General features: G+C 45.2%; 1 protein-coding gene across 1 annotated transcript in view; it reads left to right on the forward strand.

Annotated features, from left to right (window-relative positions):
- Positions 1-26,263, forward strand: part of mapkbp1 (mitogen-activated protein kinase binding protein 1) — a 216,876-nt gene that overhangs the window by 76,665 nt on the left and 113,948 nt on the right. The window contains exons 3-4 of the mRNA XM_033026649.1: positions 23,221-23,283; positions 25,345-25,402. Coding sequence (XP_032882540.1) covers positions 23,221-23,283; positions 25,345-25,402 — 121 coding nt within the window. The remainder of the gene's footprint in view (positions 1-23,220; positions 23,284-25,344; positions 25,403-26,263) is intronic.

Here is a 26,263-nt window from a genome sequence, read left to right on the forward strand (position 1 = left end):
CTGCCTGCCCCGCTGAGTTACTCCAGCATTTTGTGTTACTCCAGCATCCGGTTTAAACCAGCATCTGCAGTTCCTTCCTTCACTTTGATAGTTGCTCTCTGGTCTGTGTTTATTTGCAGCAATTAATGGAACATCATGGACATCACAGAAGAATAATCTTATTGAAACCTATAAGATCCTGAGACGGTAGACAAAAGTGCGGGAGAAACTCAGCCGGTGCGGCAGCATCTATGGAGCGAAGGAAATTGGCAACGTTTCGGGCCAAAACCCTTCTTCAGACTGATGTAGGGGGGGGGGGGGGGGGGGAGAAGAAAGGAAGTGGTGGGGTCAGAGGGCTGAGGGAGAGCTGTGAAGGGGAGGAGACAATAAGGGCTACCGGATATTGGAGATGTCAATGTTCATGCCGCTGGGGTATAAACTAACTATACTAAACTAAACTAAAAGCAGTGGACTTTTACCAAGCTGAAGGTAAGTTATGGAAGATTAATGGGACTGGTAATTAATGGGACTGGTAACGCACACCTCAAAAGCCACAATTACATTTATAACAGCCTAAACACCTCCTTGATCCCACCTTGTGGTGAAGAGAGTTTGGACAACATGATAAACAGCTACTAATATCAGGCATTCCTTATGCTTCTCACCTTCTCTGCTATCATGCTGGATCATGGCACGGGGAGAATTAGCTTTTTGCAGAGAGCAATGAGTTTAATCAGTAGCTCCATCCTCTGGCCTTTTTTGTCCATTCTGTGACCCATCCATAAGTAACAGAAGGAGATAGCATTACAAGAGCTCCTCGATAATGTTCATTGCTCTTTTGGCCACATAGCCAGAGAGGGAAGAGTTTCATCCCATTGAGAGTTTTGGATATATTGCAACCACTTAGAGCAGCCAGGGAACAGAAGGAGTCTCTGCTGTTGTTTATAGGATCATTTATCAGAGAGTGGAGACCTTCACCCTTACTCTGTTTTGACTGCCAATTTTATTAGATCCACGGAAAAAGAAGCTCCACAGAGTTCATCAAGTCCATGCGGTTCAAGACTGTCCATTTTACACCAGTGACAGAAATAAACGGTGTAGACCAGCATTGGCAGTTCCTTCCCACACATTAATTTTATTATCCTACCCAGAACTGTAGCTTCTGTTCCTTGGTGTACCATACTTATGATCCTCACCATTCATCTTAAAATAGATGCTTTAAATCTCAGGTCCAGTCTGTGGGGCTATTCTTGCAGCTCACTAGATGCATTAGATCTGAAGGTCTTAACTTGTTCATAGTGGACTTGCCCCTGCCGTGTCTCATCAGTGGACGAGGAGTTTAACAGGTTTTTAGCAGGTTTGTTCTGTTGTGTCTCCTTCCATTTTTAGGATCTTTTGAAATATTTCCATGTTTCTATACTTCTTGTTCATAGTGTTTTGTTTGTCACCCATGCCTGCTTTTGAACAGGTCCACCCGTTGTCTATGTGAACCTATATCACACTATTCCATTTTTAGAGTTGCTTCCAGATTCCTCCTGTGCTCCAGATTCCTCCTCAACGCAATTTGAAATGGGACAAACTTCATCTCTTGATGAAATAAAAATATTCTTCCAGGCCCAGGTTGATTTGTTGGCATCTGCACGTCAGCAGTTTGGAGGACAGATCCCTTCCCCCCCAGCCAGACACAAAATGCTAGAGTAACTCAGCAGGACAGGCAGTATCTCTGGAGAGATGGAATGGGTGACATTTTGGGTTGAGACCCTTCTTCAGACACCCTCAATTCTACACATAAACAATGCACCGCACCCGGACCAATCAAAGGAAGTGGACATGTTTAAGAAAGAACTGCAGATGTTGGAAAAATCAAAGGTAAACAGAAATGCTGGAGAAATTCAGAGGGTGAGGCAGCATCTATGGAGCGAAGGAATGGGTGACGTTTCGGGTCGAAACCCTTCTTCAGACTGATGTGGGGGTGGGGGGGGGGGGTCGGGAAGAAGAAAGGAAGAGGTGGAGACAGTGGGCTGTGGGAGATCTGGGAAGGGGAGTGGAAGGAGGGAGAAAGCAAGGACTACCTGAAATTGGAGGTCAATGTTCATACCGTTGGGGTGTAAACTACCCAAGCGAAATATGAGGTGCTGCTCCTCCAATTTGCGGTGGGACTCACTCTGGCCATGGAAGAGGCCCAGGACAGAAAGGTCGGATTCGGAATGGGAGGGGGAGTTGAAGTGCTGAGCCACCGGGAGATCAGGTTGGTTAATGCGAACTGAGCGGAGGTGTTGGGCGAAGCGATCGCCAAGCCTGTGCTTGTTCTCACCGATGTAGAGCAGCTGACACCTAGAACAGCGGATGCAATAGATGAGGTTGGAGGAGGTGCAGCTGAACCTCTGCCTCACCTGGAAAGACTGCTTGGGTCCTTGGATGGAGTCGAGGGGGGAGGTAAAGGGATAAATGTAGCATTTCCTGCGGTTGTAAGGGGAATGTACCAGGGGAGGAGGTGGTTTGGGTGGGAAAGGACGAATTGACCATGGAGGGAGCGGTCTCTGCGGAAAGCCGAAAGGGGAGGAGATGGGAAGATGTGGCCGGTGGTGGGATCCCGTTGGAGGTGGCGAAAATGTCGGAGGATTGTCTGTTGTATGTGACGGCTAGTAGGGTGGAAGATGAGGACAAGGGGGACTCTGTCCTTGTTACGAGTGGGGGGATGGGGAGGGAGAGCGGAGCTATGGAATATAGAGAAGATCCTGGTGAGACCCTCATCTAGACTCGAAAAGGGGAACCCCCGTTCCCTAAAGAATGAGGACATCTCTGATGCCCTGGTTTGGAACACCTCATCCTGGGTGCAGATGTGGCATAGATGGAGGAGTTGGGAGTAGGGGATAGAGTCCTTACAGGAAGCAGGGTGGGAAGAAGTGTGGTCCAGATAGCCATGGGAGTCAGTAGGTTTGAAATAGATGAAGTTTGTTGTAAAGGAAGTGGACATTTCTGTTCCCCACCAGCAACTTTATTTTGAGGGAGGAGAGGACCAGAGGAAATGAGGGTGAATTTCCAAGGATGGTGGACACCCTGTGCGGAAGTGGCGCCACGTCCGGGTACCGTGGAGACTCATCCCATGGTCAATGATCAAGGAATGGTGTTCTTAGATCCCATGGCCACTGGGAAGGTTCAGGAGCTGAGTCCCAAGGAATGGCAATCAATACAGACAGCAATTTATGAGAGGAAAATAAGAAAAAGCTTCATGTGGAGATGTTTCAGACCGTGTCCAGAGTATAATGTGTCGGGCAAGAAGGATGGGTGGTAACACATCATCGGTATAAACCAACATCGGCAGTTCCTTCCTACACAGTAATTTTATTGTCCCACACTGAACTGTAGCTTGTGTTCCTTGGTGTATCACACTACCATGCACCTTCAGTAGATGCTTTAAATCTCAGGCTCATTCTGTGGGGATTTCCTTGCAGCTCACTGCATGCATTAGATCTGAAGGTCTTAGCTTGTCCTTGTGGACTTGACCCTTCTGTGTTTCATCAGCTGGACTAGGAATTTAGTGAACAGTATGAAGCTGGGAACTTTGGATTCAAAGGTCTCAAAGCTAAGGAAGGTTAAAAAAATAATCACAGAAAAAGATGACAAGTTGGAAATACATGGGGTGTAAGTCGTTTACAAGTGTTCAGATCTGGTTAGTTAGTATACAGTTCAGCATGTCACATATCAGGAGGGGTGTGCCAGCCATGGGGTATTGGAATGCTGATTCTAGGAACTAACAGTTATGTTAAGAGAATAAGTTCGAAACACCAGTCTTGTACCTTTTGGAGTGCAATGTGCAATGTGTAATTGAGATGATTAAAGCATTTGTCAGGGTAAGTAGGAACTGTTCCGTCTGACAGAGGTTTCCCATAGAACATAGAACACAGAATAATACAAAATGCTGGAGTAAGCAGCAGGACGGGCAGCATCAGCAATGGAGAGAAGGAGAGACCCTTCTTTAGACTGAGAGTCAGGGGACAGGGAAGCTAGAGATATGAAAGGGTACAAAGCGCACCGGAGTTTATACCTTCTCCCCGTGACCTGCGTGGGTTTTCTCTGAGATCTTCAGTTTCATCCCACACTCCAAAGACGTACAGGTTTGTAGGTTAATTGGCTTGGTATAAATGTAAATTATCCCGTGTGTGTAGGATAGTGTTAATGTGCGGAGATCGCTGGTCGGTGCAGACTCAGTGTGCCGAAGGGTCTGTTTTCCCCACTGTATCTAAATTAAACAAAACTACTCTGCCGACACATGATCCATATGCCTCCATTCCCTGTATATCAAGTGCCCATCTAAAAGCCTTTTAAATGCCACTATCGTATCTGCTTTCACTACCATCCCTGGCAGTGCGTTCCCTGCACCCACCACCATCTATGCAAAAATCCTGTCCCACACATCTCTATACCTATAAAAGTCTCATCTTGTGTGTGTGTATGTGTTTTCATATTTTTGCCAAAACGCTACGCGGTAAACGCTTACGTATTCTGACTTACATTTTTACATATTCTGACTCACATTTTTCCCCTTTACGCAGTGATCAGGTTCACAAGATTTGATGCTATATTTCACGACTTATTGGTGATTAAAGTTTTTATAAAAAGACAAAACTGCCTTTTAAACCGACTTTCACACACAGATTCTTCAACCAGCTGATGACGTCACAATGAGGTGGGCAGGCACGATGGCTCGGGTCGACGCCCATTTCACACACATAATATTCCACCAGCTTCGAGTGATGTCAGGGGTAGGGCCACATTTCCAGAACATTCCTCAAATGTTTCACCACCTCCCCAACGGTCGGGCTGCTTCATTCTGACTGCTTGATGCTTGCCCACGGCCTCGCTCGGGTTCTCGGGTCCACGCCCGCCCGTGGCCTCGCTCAGGTCCTCGTGAACATGCCCACCCGTGGCCTCCCTCCTTCCCTCCCACAGCGCGGTGCTCCCTCCTTACCCCGCCCCTCCCTCCCACACACTTCCCATCGCAGACCAAATATGAGTTGAAAGTAATACGGCCAACTCTCAACACCGTGGTAAAGGAATTCAATTCCACTTACAGACCAGCTACTAACGTTATTCAAGGTCATTCTCCAACTTCACATTGCTGACAACAGCTCAGAAACCATAGAGACTTCAATGCACATAGTTCTGAAGTTTGCTCTGAGCAAGAGATGGACCAAAATTGCAAAGACATAAAGTTATCCCTTCTACCAACCCCCCCCCCCCCCCCCACCCAAACAACCACCTCCCCCCCATCCCCCCCCCCCCCCACACCCAAACACCCACCTCCCCCCCATCCCCCCCCCCCCCCCCCCCCCCCCACACACACACACCTCCCTGCCCCCCACACCTCCCCGCATTGCGTTGGGGGAACAGGTAAGTGCTGGAATATTGCGTTAAGGGAGCAGACCCAACAGGTCTGCACTTGATCTAATCTTCTTTAAACTTTTATGTGTAGGAAAGAACTGCAGATGCTGGTTTAAATCGACGGTAGACACAAATTGTTGGAGTACTCAGCGGGTCAGGCAGCAACTCTGGAGAGAAGGAATGGGTGACGTTTCGGGTATGAAGAAAGGTCTCGACCCGAAACGTCACCCATTCATTCTCTCCAGATATGTTGCGTGACCCTCTGAGTATTTAGGCATTTTGTGTCTACCTTCCTTTAAACTTTTCTTCTCTTACCTTAAACGTATCCCCTCTAGTCTTTGACATTTCCACACTGGCAAAAAGGTTCTAATGTGCACCATATCTATGCCTCTCTTAATTTTATATACTTCTATCAAGTCTCCCCTCAACCCATGATACAACAACCCAAGTTTATCCAAACACATGCAAGTTTGTAGGTTAATTGGCTTCTGTAACTTGTCCCTAGTGTATAAGATACGAAAATGGGATAAGATGTGTGCGGGTGATCAATGGTCATCATGGTGGGCCAAAAGGCATGTTCCACGCTATATCTCTAAACTAAACTAAAGTAAATTAAACTCCTTATAGCAAATACCGTCTAATCTAGGCAGTATTCTGATGAACCACTTCTGCATTCTCTCCAAAGACTCCATATCCATCCTGTAATGGGAAAATGGGGGAAGAGCCAGAGGATGGTGATAACACAATGATGATACATTCAATTAAGAGCAAGGTTACTGCAGTGATTAATGTCAGGAGACCCATCATACAAAGAACAGTGGGGACCTTGCATAGAGTGGATGTGAAGAGGATGTTCCCACTAGTGGGAGAATCTAGGACTAGAGGTCATAGACTCAGAATTAAAGGACCTTAAAGGATAAATTTATTTAGTCAGAGGGTGGTGAATCTGTGTAATTCTTTGTCACAGAAGACTATGGAGGCCGTGTCCATGGATATTTTTAAGGTGGAGACAGATAGATTCTTGATTACTATCAGTGTCAGGGGTTATGGGGAGAAGACAGGAGAATGGGGTTAGGAGGGAAAGATAGATCAGCCATGATTGAATGGTGGAGTAGACTTGATGGGCCAAATGCCCTCATTCTGCTTATGAACTTATGATCTTATGATCTGGAGATCCTCACCCCAAGAAGCTGCCGTGGGAAACAATGCGATTTATAGATCTTACTAGGACTTGGTTGGAGGGATTACGAACCTCAGCAAACAGGTGGGGTTGTGCCACAAATCCATTTTTAAATGACAGGAGTGGCTCAAAGGGCTGAATCGCCTGCTCCTAACTCTATGTCGCTGTGAAGTGTAACCAGAAAATGTATATGTCAGGGTAGTCGGACACTTGAATGGTTTTGATGGATGGTTGGTGTGAACCTTTGGTAGATTTTTGCAGTTCATCGGCACGGGAATTGACTAATTGAGATCCTCCTGATAATCACATGTAGCCAGGTTCATTGGGAGCATAGCGGGGGATGTGCGTGACTTCAGTGCAGAGCCGTCTGGCAGCAGGGAAGAGCGATACTTGAATCAGAGACGGCATTTGATGCAGTTGACTGAATTTGTACATTTCTGAAGGAAATCTCAGATTAAAAGCACCAGTCAATACTGGGAGATGTGTGGAGAATCACTGAAGGTTTCTCCACACTAGAGGAGATGTCAGGGTAAGGATTAAAGTCCACGAGCTTACTCCAATTGATCAATCCTTGATCTGACAACTACAGAAAAATCCCCTAATCTACTTATTTTAGTTTTTCCTCAATTTATAAACATCTGCTTTACAGATTCCCGTTGTAATGCCATTGACTGTTTAGGTCATTCTATACGAATATCTTCGCAATATCTACCCATTGAAATCCTCAGTATCCAAAATGAAATGCATTTCACCTAGCCTTTTAAACTTAGGAAAGATCTTTTCATAAGATGTTTTTCCAGGAAGAAAAATCAAGGAATTCCCATGTCCTAAATACTATTCTGACTCTTTCAATGGTTCAGTGGTGAAGTCGGGTGTAGCCTCTTGCTCAGATTTGGGCTGCTGTCTCCAATCCAGTCACTTGTAGGATCAATAACCACTCAGGCAGATTGCAGTCACTGCTGCATTGCTGAATGCAAGGCCTGATGCATGCAAGCGTTGCACCGATGTTACGTCAGTGATTGAAGCCCATTGCGCCATCCTGACATTGTGAAATGCATCAAATAAACGCATTTTCCCCCCTGTGGATGCTCCAATTCTTTGTCATAGAAGGCAATGGATATTTTTAAGGCAGAGATAAATCGATTCTTGATTAGTACGGGTGTCAGGGGTTACGGGGAGAAGGCAGGAGAATGGGGTTGGGAGGGAGAGATAGATCAGCCATGATTGAATGGCGGAGTAGACTTGATGGGCCAAATGGCCTAATTCTGCTCCTATCACTTATGAAATTATGAACGTATTCCTGGCTGGGGCAGGTAAACCGTAGCTTGGGTTGGGTTGGGGTGTGGGATGTGCTGATGTGGGCAGATACCAAAGTCAGGCACTCCCTCGCTGGTAAATTATTGTTGAAAGACAAGAACATGAGGAGGTGTCCTCTCAAATAATTTGTTTACTTTGGTTTAAATATTTAATTATTTTAATGATAGAGCTTAGATTTGACCTTTGCCTTCAGATATCTGGGGACTACTCTATAAATCTCCCTAACCTCCACCTCTTGCCCTTCCTTTGACATGCTAGCTTTTATTTCACCGCCTAGGCCAAGCTTTTCGTCATCTCCACTCATATCACTTTCCCATGCTGCCTGACCCCCACTGAGTTACTTTCTAGCTTTTTTTCGTCACTTTCCATGGGTTGTCATCAGTTTTATTCTGGCTGCACTTAAAGTTGTTCAGAAGTGCAAGGTGATTATTCATTTTGAAACTTGTAATGTGTGTATTGCGCCTCTTGACATTTCCCTAACATGTCGCCATAGTTTCTCATCACCGCCCTCCTTCGGTGAAGAGTTTGACCATGGGATTTACAATGGCAGAGCACACCGTTACGATACGATACAACTTTATTTATCTCGGAGGGAAATTGATCTGCTGACAGTCAGTGGGAAGAAGGGCCGAATAGCCTCCTCCATCAGTTTTCGTAGTGACCAGGCTGTGTTTCCATGGCAACCATGAGGCCAGGCATGGCAGAGCTGAAGATTGACCGCGGTGTTTGACCCCAGAAATGACCTGCCTCACCACTTTGAGGATGTGACACACTAAAGGTCATTCGGGAGGTCGGAAAATAATTCAGTCGCTGCTTGCAGTCAAAATTGCGATTGACCTTCCCATTCTGTCTCAATGGTTTATAATATTGAAGGCACATCCTTGTAAGGTTATAACAAAGAAATTACATTTCACTTAATCTGTACACAAAAAATAGCTTTTTGTTTGTAGTTTTGCAGTTTTTGCAGTTTTGATCTTTCCATCATTCTCCCACTGCTAGCTTTCAAGTGAATTCAAACTGATGGCCTTGGTGAATAATGCACTGGCTAAAATTATCAGTCACACTATCTCAGTACCAGGGAAAGGCCAGACTTTGTGTTCTGATGAAATGAAGTCCTCATAACACATGATACTCAAAGCATAAAAGGAGGGAGATTGGACAGACTGGGCTTGTTTTTCCTGAGGTCAAGGATGATGAGAAGAGGCATAAATAGAATCGACAGTCAGAATGTTTCCCATGGTCTCAGTATGAAAAAGAAGACAGCAAAGGTTTAAGGAGTTTTAAAAGAAATTTGAGGGGAAAGATTTTTACAGAGGGTGGTTCATATCTGGAGATCACTGAGGAGATAGTGGAAACAGATAGTGACTCTAAGAGACATTTAGATAGACATTTGTTTGACAATGCGAAGAAGGATACGGATTGAATGCAGGCAAATGTGTTTGGTGTAGTTGGACCAAAAGGGTCGGCATGGACATAGAGGGCTGAATGGCCTTGTGCTCGGCAATTCTATGGCTCAATTTCTGATATAATAGAGTAGGAAACTAATATCTTTTGTGGTACCGTAATCATCGGGGAATGGAACTAATGTGTTACTCTGGTAGGGAACCAGCACAGAAATAATGGGCTGTTTGGCCTCATTCTGCACAAGGCACTCTATGCTTCTTTACTCTCAAAGGAAGACTAAAAGTAGTGGAATCACTCAGCAGGCCAGGCTGCGGCTGAGAAGAGGAAAACAAAGTTAACATTACAAGCTGACTCTTTTTTCACAATTGCTGCTTGACCCACTGAGTGTTTCCAGCATTTTCAGTTTTCATTTCAGACTTCCAGCATCTGCAGATTTTGATTGTCATACTCTTTCAATACCATGTGTGGATGTAGTGTAATGATTTTGTGGTGTTGGAAGAGCACTTTCCACACGGGACAGACATAACCTCACATTAAAGTGGGAAATGTTATTGTGTTTCCCCCAGACTCTTCAGCTTACTTTTGGGCCAGGATTGTTATGATGGAGGCAAGGCACAACGCCTGTCTAAAACTAGCTTTGATTGTAATCTTGGTTGAATTAAATTCTTAATGCCTGTCCTTGTGGCGTTTGCACGTTCTCCCTGTGAACACATGGCTTTACTCCTGAGGCTCTGGTGTGGTGCTGAGCTAGATCCTCCGACAAAGGCTCTGGAAAAGGGAGACATGTGTTTGACACTGTTTACACTGTTTCACTGGGACGTTTGTGTCTAACTCTGCAGAGGGTTCCCTTGTAAGAACATATATGGAATGAGGGACAGTGTTTGTACAAGTGAAATTTCAACAGGCCATTAATTACTCCGTGTGTTATGATGGCATCGCGATTTAGTCACTCAGACGGCAGTCAGTATTCTGGTTTATTAACCCCAGAGAAACCAGTTCAAATTCCACTATGGCCACTGGGGAACTTAAACAAGGAATAGATCGCGTAGATGCACAGAGTTTCTCTTGCCCAGAGAAGGTGAATCGAGGACCAGTGGACATAAGTTTAAGGTGAAAGGGGAAAGATTTAATAGGAATCTGAGGGGTAACTTTTTCACACAAAGGGAGGTGGGTGTATGGAACAAGCTGCCAGAGGAGGTAGTCGAGGCTGGGACTATCACAACGTTTAATAAACGGTTAGACAGGCACATGGATAGGAGAGGTTTGGAGGGATATGGGCCAAATGCAGGCTGGTGGTACCAGTGTAGCAGGGACATGTGTAGCTGAGACATGTTGGCCGGTGTGGGCAAGTTGAGCCAAAGGAGCTGTTTCCACACTGTATCACTCCATGACTTAATAGTGATTAACCCCGGACTTAAAACACTGCTCAGAAACAGGAAACTGGATGGTGGTAAAAGTCATCTGGTTGGCTCATGCCTTCAAGGAAGAAGGTCTGCTTTAATCTGATGGATCAGTAGTTAGTCCTGCTGCCTCACAGTTCAATCCTGACAGATGAATAAGTTACAGTGCTACACAATAAGGGGAAATGGATGGATGAAATTGATCTACTGAGAGCTGGAATGGACTCGATAGGCAGAATGGCCTCCTTGCATGTTGTAATATGTCAGTAAATGTTTTTAATGGGAAACCCGTTAATGAAGCCATGTACTTGTGCACTCGAGTGAATATTATTTATTCATTCACAGTGTGAACATTTAGTAAGTAAGTAAGTAAGTAAACTTTATTTATATAGCACGTTTAAATCAACTCGCGTTGAGACCAAAGTGCTTTACATAGAAAAAATAAATAAAATAATAATTAAGCTTCCATACATCCATAGAAAAATAAAAATTAAGAAAAATGACACAACATATTGTATAATTCAACACAAACGTCCCCCCACAACAGAATAAAAAATTTCCACTGTGGGGAAAGGCATCAGAAAGTTTAGTCCTCTCCCTCTGTGATCACCCGAGGTCGGGGCCTATTTGTGGCCTCCGCAGCCAGTCCGATGTTTTCAGGCCCTCTTGCCAGAAAGCTGGAATGCCGGCATCGGGTGAACACTCCTCGGCGGCTTGGAAATGTCTGGTTGTCTTGGAAATGTCTTGGAAATTTAGTGGTGAAGGTACTTCGGTGGAGCTGTTGAGGTATGAGCTTCAGGACTTACAATGATACAATGATATGATATGATAGAACTCTTTAAATCCCAAGAGGGAAATTGATCTGCCAGCAGTCATAAAACACAACAAGATACATGAAACATGAAGTTAAAGTGACGTAGAAAGTCCAGGATTGGGGATGTGCAAAGATTGGGGGGGGGGGGAGAGTCAGTCTCCCCCACGACGGAAGGGTGAGGAGTTGATATCCATGGGGAAGAAGGCATTCTGTGCTGCATCTTGGTGGGACCAGTCTGTTGCTGAAGATGCTCCTCAGGTTGACCAGTGTGTCATGGGGGGGGCGAGCTGTATTGTCCAAGATGCTCCGCAGATGGAGGAGCATCCTCCCTTCCACGAGCACCTCCGGTGAATCCAACTCCACCCATGGACGGAGCCAGCCTTCCTGATGAGTTTGTTGATCCTGTGGGCGTCCGCAGAATTCGCCCTGCTACGAAGGGATTGAATGACCATCAGTGAACTTCTCCACTTCTGACCTTATGATGGAAGAAGGTTTTGGTGAAGCAGCTAAAGATGGTCTGGCATATGATACTGGCCCCGCACTAATGGGTGGAGTGAGTGGAGAGTGGGATTAGCTGAGTCGGACGTTAAAGAGAGTTGACGCAAAAGAGGAGCACAGATGAACGACTTGGGCTTCTGCAGTGCTCCATTATTCTGCCTCGAAAGTACTCAGCCTCAGAAAGTGCAGTCACATTTGACAAACCCACTCCTAGCTCTGAGGGATGTGTGTTGAGATCCACAGACTCTTGTTATTCTCAAGTACCGAGTGGATTGTTTTGAAAGTGTGCCTAAACAGTAACTGCATATGGGTTTAGTTTAGTTTAGTTTATAGTTTAGAGATACAGCACGGAAACAGGCCCTTCGGCCCACCGGGTCCACGCCGACCAGCGATCCCCGCACATTAATACCATCCTACACTTTTTTTTAAAACAATTTTTGCAATTACCAAGCCAATTAACCTACAAACCTGTACGTCTTTGGAATGTGGGAGGAAACCGACGATCTCGGAGAAAACCCACGCAGGTAACGGGGTGAACGTACAAACTCCGTACAGACAGCACCCATAGTCGGGATCGAAACCAGAACTCCGGCGCTGCATTCACGGAAGAGATCACGGCTGTTGCTTAACCCCTGCCCTTTTCCGGGCCCTCCAGGCAATGCACGCTCCAGCATAGTGCTGAGGAGCTTGGAATGCTGTGTCTTTCCATCTTTACCTAACCTGTAGAATGTCTTAGGGAAGGGAAATAAAGCCAGAGCTGGTGTTTAGAAAGGGGTAGAGGCATCATAGCTTCTTACACGTGGAAACAGGCTCTTCAACCCAACTTGCCCAAGCCGTCCAACATGTCCCAGCTACACTAGTTCCACCCGCCTGCGTTTGGTCCATATCCCTACAAACCTGTCCTATCCATGTACCTGTCTACCTGTTTCTTAAATATTGCAATAGTCCCAGCCTCAACTACCTCCTCCGGCAGCTTGTTCCATACACCCACCACCCTTTGTGTGAAAAAGTTACCCCTCAGATTCCAATTAAATCTTTTCCCCTTCACCTTAAAACATTGTCCCCTGGTCCTCGATTCCCATACTCTGGGCAAGAGACACTGTGCATCTACCCGATCTATTCCTCTCATGATTTTGTACACCTCTGCAAGATCACCCCTCATCCTGCTGCGCTCTAAGGAATAGAGTCCTGTCTGGTAATGCTGTTGCTGTGTCAGCTTGTTGGGAGTGTCCCTGTGTGTCACAAAAGGAGGTTGATCATCAAATGTCCCTGTGGGGTTACAGTATTTAACATCCAGATGAAGAAAAACACAGTGCTGGAATGGACCCTAGAGGCCGAATGATTTACAAGGAAATCATAAACCAGAACTGCATAGTACATGAGTCAGTCCCGACACACAAATAAGATAGATGATGGAACAAAGTAATGTGAAGGGAACAGTCCTGCCTGATACATTGCAGCTTGTATCTGCCTCAGTATCAAGACCTGTACACTGGATAAAAGGTAGTAACTGATTCCTATCTGGTACAGTTGCAACCAAGGCAAATTAAGTCACTTCAGGTGGGGTTTGTTGTCATATATCCATGTACAGTACAAACAATTGTCATATATCCATGTACAGTACAAACAACAAACTGCAGATGCTGGTTTAAACCACAGATAGATACAAAAAGCTGGAGTAACTGAGCGGGACAGGCAGCATCTCTGGAGAAAAGGAATAGGTGCCGTTGCGGGTCGAGACCCTTCTTCAGACTGAGAGTCGTGGGAAAGGGAAACGAGAGATACAGGCGGTGATGTGGAGAGATATAGAACAAACAAGGCCCCTCCTTTCAACATCTCCACTGACCTCCTTACCCCTCCTCCACACTGCTTCCTCTCCCAGTTTGACCTGGTCACCCCTATTGAAATCTCCAAACTCATCAGCTCTTCCAAACCCACTACCTGCTTCCTCGACCCTTTCCCCACTCCCCTGTTGAAGTCCTGCCTACCCGTTCTCTGCCCCTACCTCACTAATCTCTTCAACTCCTCATTGTCCCAAGGAATTGTCCCCTCCGCTTTCAAAACTGCTGCCGTTACACCAATCTTAAAGAAACCTGGTCTTGATCCCTCCTCTCTCATTAACTACAGCCCAATCTCAAACCTCCCCTTTCTTTCAAAAACCCTGGAGCGTATCGTTGCGTCGCAACTTCATTCCCACCTCCTTGCGTATAACCTACTTGAACCCCTCCAATCTGGCTTTCGCCCCCTCCATAGCACAAAAACTGCTCTCCTCAAAGTCCTCAACGACCTCCTCACCTCTGCTGACACTGGTTCCCTCAACATCCTCATCCTCCTCGACCTGAGCGCAGCCTTCGATACAGTGAACCATAACATCCTGCTCACCAGACTCAAAGACCTCTGCACTCAGCTGGCTCCGTTCCTACCTTTCCAACAGATCCCACTTCATCTCTCTCCACAACCACACCTCTGCTACAGCCGCAGTCACTCAAGGCGTTCCCCAAGGCTCCGTACTCGGCCCCCTCCTCTTCATCATCTACATCCTCCCCCTTGGTCAGATACTCCGCCACTTCAATCTGGACTTCCACTGTTACGCTGATGACACCCAGATTTACCTTGGCACCAAATCCCCCCACAACACCCCCCTCTCCCATATCAACTCCTGTTTGTCAGCTATAAAAACCTGGATGCAACATAATTTCCTCAAACTCAACAGCGATAAGACAGAATTTCTCCTCATAGGCTCCAAAGCCACACTCAGCAAAATCAATAACCCCACTCTCACCATCGACGGCACCACTGTCTCCCCATCTCCCCAGGCCCGCAACCTTGGCGTGATCTTTGATTCCACCCTCTCCCTTGAGCCTCACATCCGCCATGTCATTAAAACCTCCTTCTTTCATCTCCGCAACATCGCCAAACTCAGACCCTCTCTCACACCGCCTGCTGCTGAAAGACTCATCCATGCCTTCATCTCCTCCCGACTGGACTATTGCAACTCACTTCTCCTTGGCATCAGCTCCACCTACATCAACCGACTCCAACTGGTCCAGAACGCAGCCGCCCGACTCATCACCCACACCAAATCCTGGCATCACATCACTCCAGTCCTCAAAAAACTTCACTGGCTTCCCATCTCCCACCGGATCACCTACAAAATCCTGGTCCTCACCTACAAAGCCCTCCACCATCTGGCCCCCCCCCCATATCTCACTGACCTCCTCTCCCCCTACCAACCCTCACGGTCCCTCAGATCCACATCAGCCGGTCTCCTCTCCATCCACAAGTCCAACCTCCGCAGTTTTGGGGACAGAGCCTTCTCCAGGGCAGCTCCCAGGCTCTGGAACTCCCTCCCCCAACTGATCCGCAATTCCGTGTCCCTCACCATCTTCCAGTCCCGCCTCAAGACCCATCTCTTCACCTCTGCCTATCCTTAGCCCCACGTCCCCGTCCCTTTTCATCTGTGCATTAATTGCCTCATACTGTGTTTTGTATTGAATTCTGTCTTTACTTTGTGTACTAGTCATGTCTCTACTATTTATTTCATTCCCCTTACATGTTTTTCCTCTACATGCTCAATTTTTGTAAGGTGTCCTTGAGACTCTTGAAAGGCGCCCATAAATAAAATTTATTATTATTATTAAATGAATGAAAGATAGGCAAAGTAGTAGCGATGATAAAAGAAACTGGCCATTGTCCTGGGTGAGAACGAGTACAGACAATGAGACTCAACAAGACGACTTTTTTGCCACCTCCAATAGGATCCCACCACTAGTCACATCTTTCCATCTCCACCCCTTTCCACTTTCCGCAAATTGGAGGAACAGCATCTCATATTTCGCTCGGGCAGCTTACACCCCAGTGGTATGAATATTGATTTCTCTAACTTCAAGTAACCCTTGCATTCCCTCTCTCTCAAAATCTTGAATTTTATTTCTGACGGTATGCCGAGTTACCCAGTCAGCAGGTCCTAAACTTTCCACAAGGATTGCCTGGGGTAGAGAGAAGAGTAATGGTCATCCTCCTCTTCCCCCAACTTCCGGGGTGTAGGCAGGCAGTGGATGAAAACAGCTGCCGCCATGTTTAGTCCATCGCACGGGGAATCATGCCGACTGAAAGTGCCTTGATGATCTTGGCTCTGCACTGCAGAAAGGAAGAACATTCAGCAAGCTTCCTCCCAATGATATAGACACTTAGACATATCTAGGTGACACAGTAGTTTAACTAATGAACCTGCGGCCTCACAGCTCCAGCAACCCTGATTCAAAACTGACCTCAGAGGCCGCAGGGTTCATGTGTGCTGCCAGTCTGCAAAGGTCCAGGCTGTGGGGCTTATGTGGGGCACAGAGTGAGATTAAAACCAGCGTCCTACTGTAGCTAATGCCGTTAGTTCATGCATGGTTCCTGAATTATTTACTCTGTGCTTTGCTGTCAAAATAACCTGTGCCTTAGGTCACATCCTTCAGATCCAGATTCTACCAAATGGCATGGTATACACATTGATGACATCTTCAAAGTATGCAGAATATGCAGGAGGATGGCACCTGCTACTGGTGAATTGTAACAAGAAGTGCCCGGTCCAGTTTTCCTCAGCACGGGACTTCCATGGGAAAATATATTGAAACTGGTGCACAACGTTTGAACTCGTTTTTTGTACATGAAAATCAAACACAATGTTGCAATACTTAGTGTGCAGAAAGGAACTACAGATGCTGGTTTAAACCGAGGTTCAAAAAAGCTGGAGTAACTCAGTAGGACAGGCAGTATCTCTGGAGAGAAGGAACGGGTGATGTTTCCGGTCGAGACGAAGAAGTGTCTCGACCTGAACGTCACCCATTCCTTCTCTCCAGAGATGCTGTCTGTCCCGCTGAGTTACTCCAGCTTTTTGTGTCTATCTTTTGTGACCATCTTGCAATACTAAACTCTTTTATCTATTTATCTAATCGAGTTTTATTAAGGGCCAACATACTGCTTGCTTGTTATTAATACTATTTCCGTACATGGGGTCATTATGTTGTCCTGAAGTTAATAGTCCTCCAGGATTTACAAGTGCAGGGCAGTAGTATGAAGTTGGAAATGAGATAATTCAGTACAATATTTGAGAAATATGTTAATATATTGAGGAGATTGTATGTTGCAGAACTGATGATGCCCCAAACTTATATTTAAACCTAAATGTTATTAATTGTATCTGCCGTATGGGATATGCTGCCCAAACTGAAATTCCTACTAATTAAGTTTTCACTAGGTTCAAAATAGATTCATTCTCAAAAATTGAAATTGTATTTATAATTAAAAGTGCCAGTGACAGATTGATGTTAACAGCAGCAGTATTGCACTGCAGAATTATCACTGTAGTAAAAAGTGATATTAACACTAATAGTAAACAGAATTAATAGCCCATGACATTAGCAGTGTAACTGGAATTACACACATCCAGCGCAAATTGGAGGAACAGCATCTCATATTTCGCTTGGGTATGAATATTGACTTCTTTAACTTCAAGTAACCCTTGCTTTCTCTCTCTCCGTCCCCTCCTCATTCTCTGCCTCAGAGGGCGGTGGAGGCAGGTTCTCTGGAGCTAGATAGGGCTCTTAAAAATAGCGGAGTCAGGGGATATGGGGAGAAGGCAGGAACGAGGTACTGATTGGGGATGATCAGCCATGATCACATTGAATGGCGGTGCTGGCTCGAAGGGCCGAATGGCCGACTCCTGCACCTATTGTCTATTGTCTATTGTCTATTGTCTATTGTCTATTGTCTATTGTCCCCCTTCCTAGTTCTCCGACCAGTCTATCTCCCTGATTAAATTTTATCTCTTTCTGTTTCGTTGTCACCTTCTCCTAGCTAGCAAATTCTACATTTTCCTTGAATTGCATCCCCTTTGATGTCTCATTTTCACGCCATACACTTCCTCATCTCTGTGTCTCCCTCTCTCCTGACTCTCAGTCTGAAGTAGGGTCTTGACCTGAAATGCCACCCATTGCTTCTCCCCCTTCCACTGAATTACTCCAGCATTTTGTGTCTGAGACACAAATTGCTGGAGTAATTCAGTGGGACAGGCGGCATCTCTGGAGAGAAGGAATGGGTGACAGAATATTCATTCTGTTATGGGCCAATAAATAGGGAAATTCAGTAATATGGGATATGAAGGATATTTAAGACGTCAGTTGTACTGAGAACATTAATATTAAACATATCAAAAATGTGTTGGCCTGTAGACTAGTGATACTGAGCCTCTAATATTAGTGCGTCTAAGGCTATTGGCTCTGTGATTAGTGACATTAGATATCAATAAATTAAAATCCTGAAATATTAGTAACCAAGATAAGGTGACCAATAGGTTACAATAATATTGCAGACCAGTCATATTCATCTTTAATAATAGAAAAAATTAGAAATATTAGAGATCTGCAATATTAAGTACCAAGAATATGGACTAATAATTTTAAAATGTCATCAGTGTGAAACACAAAAAATATTAGAGATTAATAATTTTGGAGACCAGTGCTTTTACACACGAGCAATATTACATTGTTATATGTAATACCAAGAATATTAAAGACTAATATTTATTAAATGTCATCAGTGTGAAAAACCTACAATGTTAGAGATGAATAATTTTAGTGGCCATTCCCACTTTCCCGAGTTATTCACGAATTCTCCTGAGTTTTCAAACTCGCAGAATGTTCGTAACGAGTCCGTAGGAGGCGGTAGGAGTCCGTGGATATATCGTAGCGGCTCGTTATGCCAGCTGTAGGTACTCAGGACTATTTTTTTACTCGTGGACATTTTTCATGATGCTGAAAAAACGTCCCGACTTACCTGATGCCCCGAGTACCTACAGCTGGCATTACGAGCCGCTACGATATATCCACAGACAGCTATGGCCACCTACAGACTCTGCGTGTTTGAAAACTCGGGAGAATTCGTGAATAACTCAGGAGAATTCGTGAATAACTCGTGAAAGTGGGACAGGCCCTTTACATACCAACAATATCACATGTAATAATACATATTTTTTGTAACCATTTACGTTAGAGGCTAGTAATGTGAAAAACCAATGGTGACAGTAATTTAGTATTGTTAAAGAGGGAGATATTAGAGACTGTAGTCTGATGGGACCAGGAAGTGGAGCATGAATCCAAAGATATTAGTGCAAAATATGTGTGCAAGTATTGACCACAGGATGGTCACCTCATATTTTTGATTCAATTAATTTCAGTGTAACTGAATAAACAGATGTATTTCAGTGGAAGGTGTTCCCACTATTCCAGGATAAACTCAACCACAGATTTATATCTGTGTTCCGAGCTGATTTAGGAGAAAACCCTGGAGCCACAAATGCATCAAAGGAGTTGCAGCAATTTCCTTGCAGGTCAGCTGCTTGGTAAAGCGATATTTTGTGAAGTCTCGAGAGGTTGAGTCAGATAGTCTCAGTTAACCAAATGCCCCTTTCACTCTCGTTGTCTGGACTCCCGCTGCCAAAATCATCTCCGTATTGTACCAGTATGAAGGCTTACGTTTACAGAACAGCTTTGACAATCTCAAGATGTCCCAGTGAAATGCACAAATTATGATGCAGGATAGCCGATGGATCAATCTTTGGTCAAAATCTTCAATCTCCCTACTCGCACATTATTAGATATGCATGGATCATTCATTGTTGCTTATTGAAGTAAACTGTTTCCTGTCGATTCCCGAATAGTATTCAAATAAAATTAAAGGTACCATAAAACTTTCATAATCCTGCATCCGATTATTGGGAAATCTTGATGGTTCAGCGTCTGGCTCACTCAGTAGTTTGGAATATGAGTCTGGGATCCGCAGTGCAAGCGGAGTGTGTGTCCAGAGCCAGGGGACATGAGTGTGTCTGGGCCGGGGTGAAGGCTGACATCTGGACTGTGGATCAAGTTTGTGGCTGGAGCCAGGATTTGGTTGTGGGACACCAGGGGTCAGGAATGTGTGGCCGAAGCCACGGTCAAGAGAGCTTGTAGAGTCATAGAGAGTGATACAGTGTGGAAACAGGCCCTTCGGCCCAACTTGCCCACACTGGCCAACATGTTCCAGCTACACTAGTCTCACCTGCCTGACCTTGGTCCATATCCCTCCAAACCTGTCCTATCCATGTACCTGTCTAACAGTTTATTAAATGTTGGGATAGTCCCTGCCTCAACTACCTCCTCTGGCAGCTTGTTCCATACACCCACCACCCTTTGTGTGAAAAAGTTACCCCTCAGATCTTTTCCCCTTCACCTTAAACCTACTGTATGTACTGTTTCCGTTCCCTTTACATTCATCAGGTTCGCTAGAAAACTTACGACAGGTAGTTCTGCTATAACGCAGCTTTCCGTAACACAAATTGGATATAATTTAGATTTACTAGAATGTTGCCTGGGTTTCAGCAACTAAGTTACAGAGAAAGGTTGAACAAGTTAGGGCTTTATTCTTTGGAGCGCAGAAGGTTAAGGGGGGACTTGATAGAGGTTTTTAAAATGATGAGAGGGATAGACAGAGTTGACGTGGAAAAGCTTTTCCCACTGAGAGTAGGGAAGATTCAAACAAGGGGACATGACTTGAGAATTAAGGGACTGAAGTTTAGGGGTAACATGAGGGGGAACTTCTTTACTCAGAGAGTGGTAGCTGTGTGGAATGAGCTTCCAGTGAAGGTGGTGGAGGCAGGTTCGTTTTTATCATTTAAAAATAAATTGGATAGTTATATGGATGGGAAAGGAATGGAGGGTTATGGTCTGAGCGCAGGTATATGGGACTAGGGGAGATTATGTGTTCGGCACGGACTAGAGGGGTCGAGATGGCCTGTTTCCGTGCTGTAATTGTTATATGGTTATTATATGGTTATAATGTTGCGTGGGGAATTAATGAACAATATTTGTATTATGTGGGCCAAATTGATTGTATTCTGCTTTTGATCGGAAACTAGAAAACTGCTAAAATTTACTTTAGATATTGACCAGCAGAAAAAAAAGCTGTCTTGGATTTAAACAGAATCAAGAGAAAAAAATATTTTTGTATTCAACCACCCTGCAGTAATCATTCACCATTGTCTCCTAAGAACATAGCTGCTACGATAACTGTGTCATTGACATTGACAAGCAATGTGCATTAAACCATTGCCCAATGTCACACACACCCTGTAATAAATTTAGTAAACTGAAAAGACCTTTATTTTTGGAACTATACATTGCATGTTCGAATCTAGTCCCTTATCCCTTTCCCTCATTTTTTTGTCTTTATAGTATGATTTTGTGCTACAGCACAAGGTTTCTTAGGAACACAGCTATCATCTAATAGCAGAACTATCTGGTTATTACAGTAAAAAGGTAAATAAAAGTGTGTATGGCTATTAAGAGTCAAAGAAAGATAGTGTTTTATTGTCATATAGCCTGAAATGAAACAATGACATTCTTACTTGTAGCAGCACAACAGATAGTACTCAGTAAATATCATATTACCAAATACCACGACAGCACGGTGGCGTAGTCAAGTCATGTCAAGTCAATTTTATTCTCGTTGACCAAAGTGCTTTACATCAGTGCAGGTACTAACGTGCTACATAAAACGGTACATAGATCTAACAATACATACATAAATACAGCGCTCCCTCAGAGGACCTCAAGAAACGCTTGTAGGTTTTAAGTCTAGACTTAAAGGAGTCGATGGAGGGGGCAGTTCTGATGAGAAGAGGGATGCTGTTCCACAGTCTAGGTGCTGCAACCGCAAAAGCGCGGTCACCCCTGAGCTTATACCTAGACCGCGGGATAGTCAGTAGCCCCAAGTCGGCCGACCTGAGGGACCTGGAGGTAGAGTGGTGGGTTAGCAGATTTTTGATGTAGGTGGGGGCAAGCCCGTTAAGGGCTTTGTATACATATAGGAGGAGCTTGAAATTGATTCTATACCACACTGGGAGCCAGTGGAGAGAGGCCAGGATCGGGGTGATGTGGTCCCTTTTACAGGTGCACGTCAGAAATCTCGCTGCGGCATTTTGGACTAATTGCAGGCAGGACAGGGATGATTGGCTGATGCCAGTGTATAGGGATTTGCAGTAGTCAAGGCGGAAGGAGATAAATGCGTGGATGATCTTTTCAAGGTCGTCGGATTGGAGGAATGGTTTGATTTTAGCTATCGTGCGATGCTGGAAGAAGCTAGCTTTTATCACAGCATTGACTTGTTTGTCAAACTTCAAAGCGGAGTCAAATATCACGCCAAGGTTTTTGACGTGCGGTTTGCAGTAGTAGCAGTAGAGCTACTGCTTTACAGCGGCAGAGACCCGGGTTCGATACTGACTCCAGATGCTGTCCATATGGAGTTTGTATGTTCTCCCCATGACCCTCGTGTGTTTTCTCCCACACTCGATTTCCTCCCACACTCCAAAGATGTAAAGGTTTGTGGGTTAATTGGCTTGGTAAACAACAAAATATGTAAATTGTCCCTAGTGTGTGTAGGATAGTGTTAATGTGCGGGGATCGCTGGTCAGTGTGGAGTCGGTGGGCCGAAAGGCCTGTTTCCTCGCTGTATCTCTAAACGAAACTAAACTAAAAATAAACAACAAAAATAAGTTTAATAAATTGAAAAATCATAGTGCAAAAACAAAAACAAAGCCTGAAGTATCGAGTGCAATCCAGGCAGTTCGTAGTTCGGAGTTTAGTTGGAGTTTGTAATTTTCAATAGAGTAACATTAATAGAGTAACATCTAATAGTCTGGAATATCTACTGATGCAGTGCTGCCAAAGTCCCGAAGATGTCTTATTCACTGGTGTTTTCAGACGAGGGGGGAATAAACAAAGAATAGATATTTTAATTGAAGTAGACATTTTATTTCATTCTTATTGTGTGTGTGTGTGTTCATGAGCCCAGATCTAAAACAATATTATTCCCTGTGCAATGCATAATACACCCCATATTAATTTGCATCAAAACAGCCTTGCAGAGATTAAGACTGCAATTTTTTTCTTGACAGAGATTAATGACATATTTCGTGACAGACAATCTGCCTAAAATTTGGTTTTGTTTTATTACATTATTTATTTGATTAATGACCATGCTTTTTTTTAACAGCACTTACCTCACAATAACTACTGAATTATTCAGAAACTCACAAACATATTCCTTGACTGCTCACTGTCAATGATGAATATGGCCAACTTGGCCACCAAAAAATAACTATGTCGGTTGGCTCTTGTTGCCTGATCTCAATTTACAAACATTTGTACTTTATCCCCCTCTAGGTGCGTGGTTGTGCTTTTTAATCCGAAGAAGGCCAAGCAGCATCACATACTGAATGGATCAAGGTAAGACATTGGAAACTTTTGTATTAATGGAAGGAATCCAATTGCACTCCTCCCAATGGGACACCACCCAGATGATCACCTTCGTGAAGGCCCAAGTACAGCTGCCAAGAACCACAGCAGCCAGGAATCAGTCAGGAATCCTGGCGACTGTGCAGGACTGGCTGCTTTCTGTAGGCCTGGTGAAACAGCTGAAGTTCCCACAGCACATTGCCATGACCAGCCTGAGGCCAGACATCCTCCTGGTCTCAGAGGCGACCAAAAACATTGTCTTGTTGGAGCTGACAGTGCCGTGGGAGGACCGTCTGGAGGAGGCCCACGAGAGGAAGATGACCAATTACGAAGAGCTGGTCATAGACTGCCATACGCAGGGCTGGAAGGCAAGGTGTCTGCCCATCGAGGTTGGCTGCAGAGGTTTTGCAGGGCAATCGCTCTACAAAGCCTTGAGTGCGCTGGGCATCAACGGAATGGAGAGGAGAAGAGCCATCAAGAACATCACAGAGGCAGCGGAGAAAGCCTCGAGATGGCTCTGGATCAGGAGAGAAGGTCCATGGGGAGGAGCGAATGTCACCTGAACACAAGTCATGGACACACGGCTGGGTGGCCTGGGTGAGGGTGTCTGATGTTGAAAGACCCAAAACACCCAATGACCCCAGGTTACATCACTGATGATGTGTTCAGGAGCATCAATAGATGTATTTTGATCAATTACCCTGGGACAAATAGGGTGGCACACTGTTGCTGGTGTCTCACCGCTCCAGTGCCGTGTGTTTCATCCTGACCTCTGATGGTGTCTGTGTGGAGTCTACATATTCTCCTTTATCCCTCATGGGTTTCCTCCTTGTGCTCTGGTTTACTCCCACATCCCAAAGACACACAGGTCTGTTAGTTAATTGGCTGCTGTATGTTGTAGATAAGTGACAACAGAATCTAATGGGCATGTGTTGGCATGGTGGCGCAGTGGTAGAGTTGCTGCCTTACAGCGCTTGCCTTACAGCGGGTGCTGTCTGTACGGAGTTTGTACGTTCTCCCCCTGACCGCGTGGGTTTTCGCCGAGATCTTCGGTTTCCTCCCACACTCCAAAGACGTCCAGGTTTGTAGGTTAATTGGCTTGGTATAAATGTAAATTAGCCCTAGTGTGTGTCGGATAATGTTAATGTGCGGGAATCGCTGGTCGGTGTGGACTCGGAGGGCCGAAGGGCCTGTTTCCGTGCTGTATCTCTGAAGAAAACTAAACTAAACTAAATGTGAGAAAGAATGGATTGCAGGACTAAAGGGAAATAAGAAGGGAAGAATTGCATTGCTGGGAACAGGCCTGCATGAGAGAAACTGAATGGCCTCCTCCTTCTGCGTGGTAGCAAGTTAATTTCTGAGTGCTCTGTGCTGCATTTGCCATAGCCAGAGACAATGAAGATTATAAGTAGCAGAGTTTAGTTTAGTTTAGCTTAGAGATACAGCTAAGTATCTCAAAGATCTCTAAGTATCTCAGTGACTGAGTCCGCACCGACCAGTGATCCCCGCACCCTAACACAAGCCTGCACACACTAGGGATAATTTACATGTATACCAATTATACAAACCCAAGCCAATCGACCTACAAACCTGTACGTCTTTGGAGTGTGGGAGGAAACCGAAGATCTTGGAGAAAACCCGCGCAGGCCACGGGGAGAACGTAGAAACTCCGCACAGGCAGCACCCATTGTCGGGATCGAACCCGGGTCTCTGGCGCAGCAAGCGCTGTAAGGCAGCAACTCCACCACTGTGCAGCATTGTGCTGCAGAGATCAGAGACTAAAACGATTGTGCCATTTCTTTAGCTCATCTCCTTGAGCATCTCCCCAATGGCAGTGAGGAATGTCACCTCAGCAGCTCCAGTGGCTGGCCACCAAGGTTAAAGAGGAGAATGGCAGAGGAAGTTATGAAGGAAAAGCGAGAGAGAATGAATGTAAAAGTCAGCCCAGAATCAGATTGGGGAATCACTTTGACTATCTGGTACCGGCAAATGCTTTTATCTTCTAATGCAGTGGGAAATAAATGATCTGACTTCAGTTTTTATTTTCTCCAGGAAAACCATCACAGCAGTGGCCTTCTCTCCGGATGGAAAGTATCTGGTCACGGGAGAGGTGAGTTCCTGCATTAAATCCTTGCACCCGGTTTTTCCCTTTGCAAACTCCGCACTGATAAAATCAGACGTCAGGATGGAACACAGGGCGCTGGAAGATTTGTTTACCCTTGCTCAACGTAACTAAAGAAACAAAGAGTGGACGGCACAGTTGCTGTATTTAAGACTTGGTGCATGGCATGGTGCAGGGAGAGAGATGGTGGCTGCAGTCCTGATGGTTGCATGGCTGCTGATGCTTCAAACCTGAGCATCAAGTCCGGACAGACAGCCCAGGACAACTGGAAGTGCTGTCTTTCAGGTGGAATCATGAAAATAAAGTGTTGGGGCTGCTCATCAGGTCAGGCAGCATCTGTGGTGAGGCGTGAAGTATGACTTAAAGACTGAGTAGGACTCAGTCCGCCAGGACCTACCTGATCTCCCGGTTGCTAAACACTTTAATTACCCTTCCCATTCCCACGCTGACCACTCTCTCCTGGGCCTCCTCCATTGTCAGAGTGAGGCTAAACGCAAATTGGAGGAACAGCATTCCTTATTTCGCTTGGACAGCTTACAACCAAGCAGTATTCATATTGATTTTTCTAATTTCGAGTAACCCCTGCATTTCCTCTTTCTTCAGCCCTCCTCCACCCAAGTCACATCAGCTTTTAGTTCTCACCTAGCAAACAGCTAACAATGTGTATTTGTGGTTTTGAGTATAGGAGGATTTGAGTATAGGAGGATTTGAGTATAGGAGCAGGGAGGTTCTACTGCAGTTGTACAGGGTCTTGGTGAGACCACACCTGGAGTATTGCGTGCAGTTTTGGTCTCCAAATCTGAGGAAGGACATTATTGCCATAGAGGGAGTGCAGAGAAGGTTCACCAG

The sequence above is a fragment of the Amblyraja radiata genome, chromosome 9 (assembly GCF_010909765.2).
Source record: "Amblyraja radiata isolate CabotCenter1 chromosome 9, sAmbRad1.1.pri, whole genome shotgun sequence".
Classification (NCBI taxonomy): Eukaryota; Metazoa; Chordata; class Chondrichthyes; order Rajiformes; family Rajidae; genus Amblyraja; species Amblyraja radiata.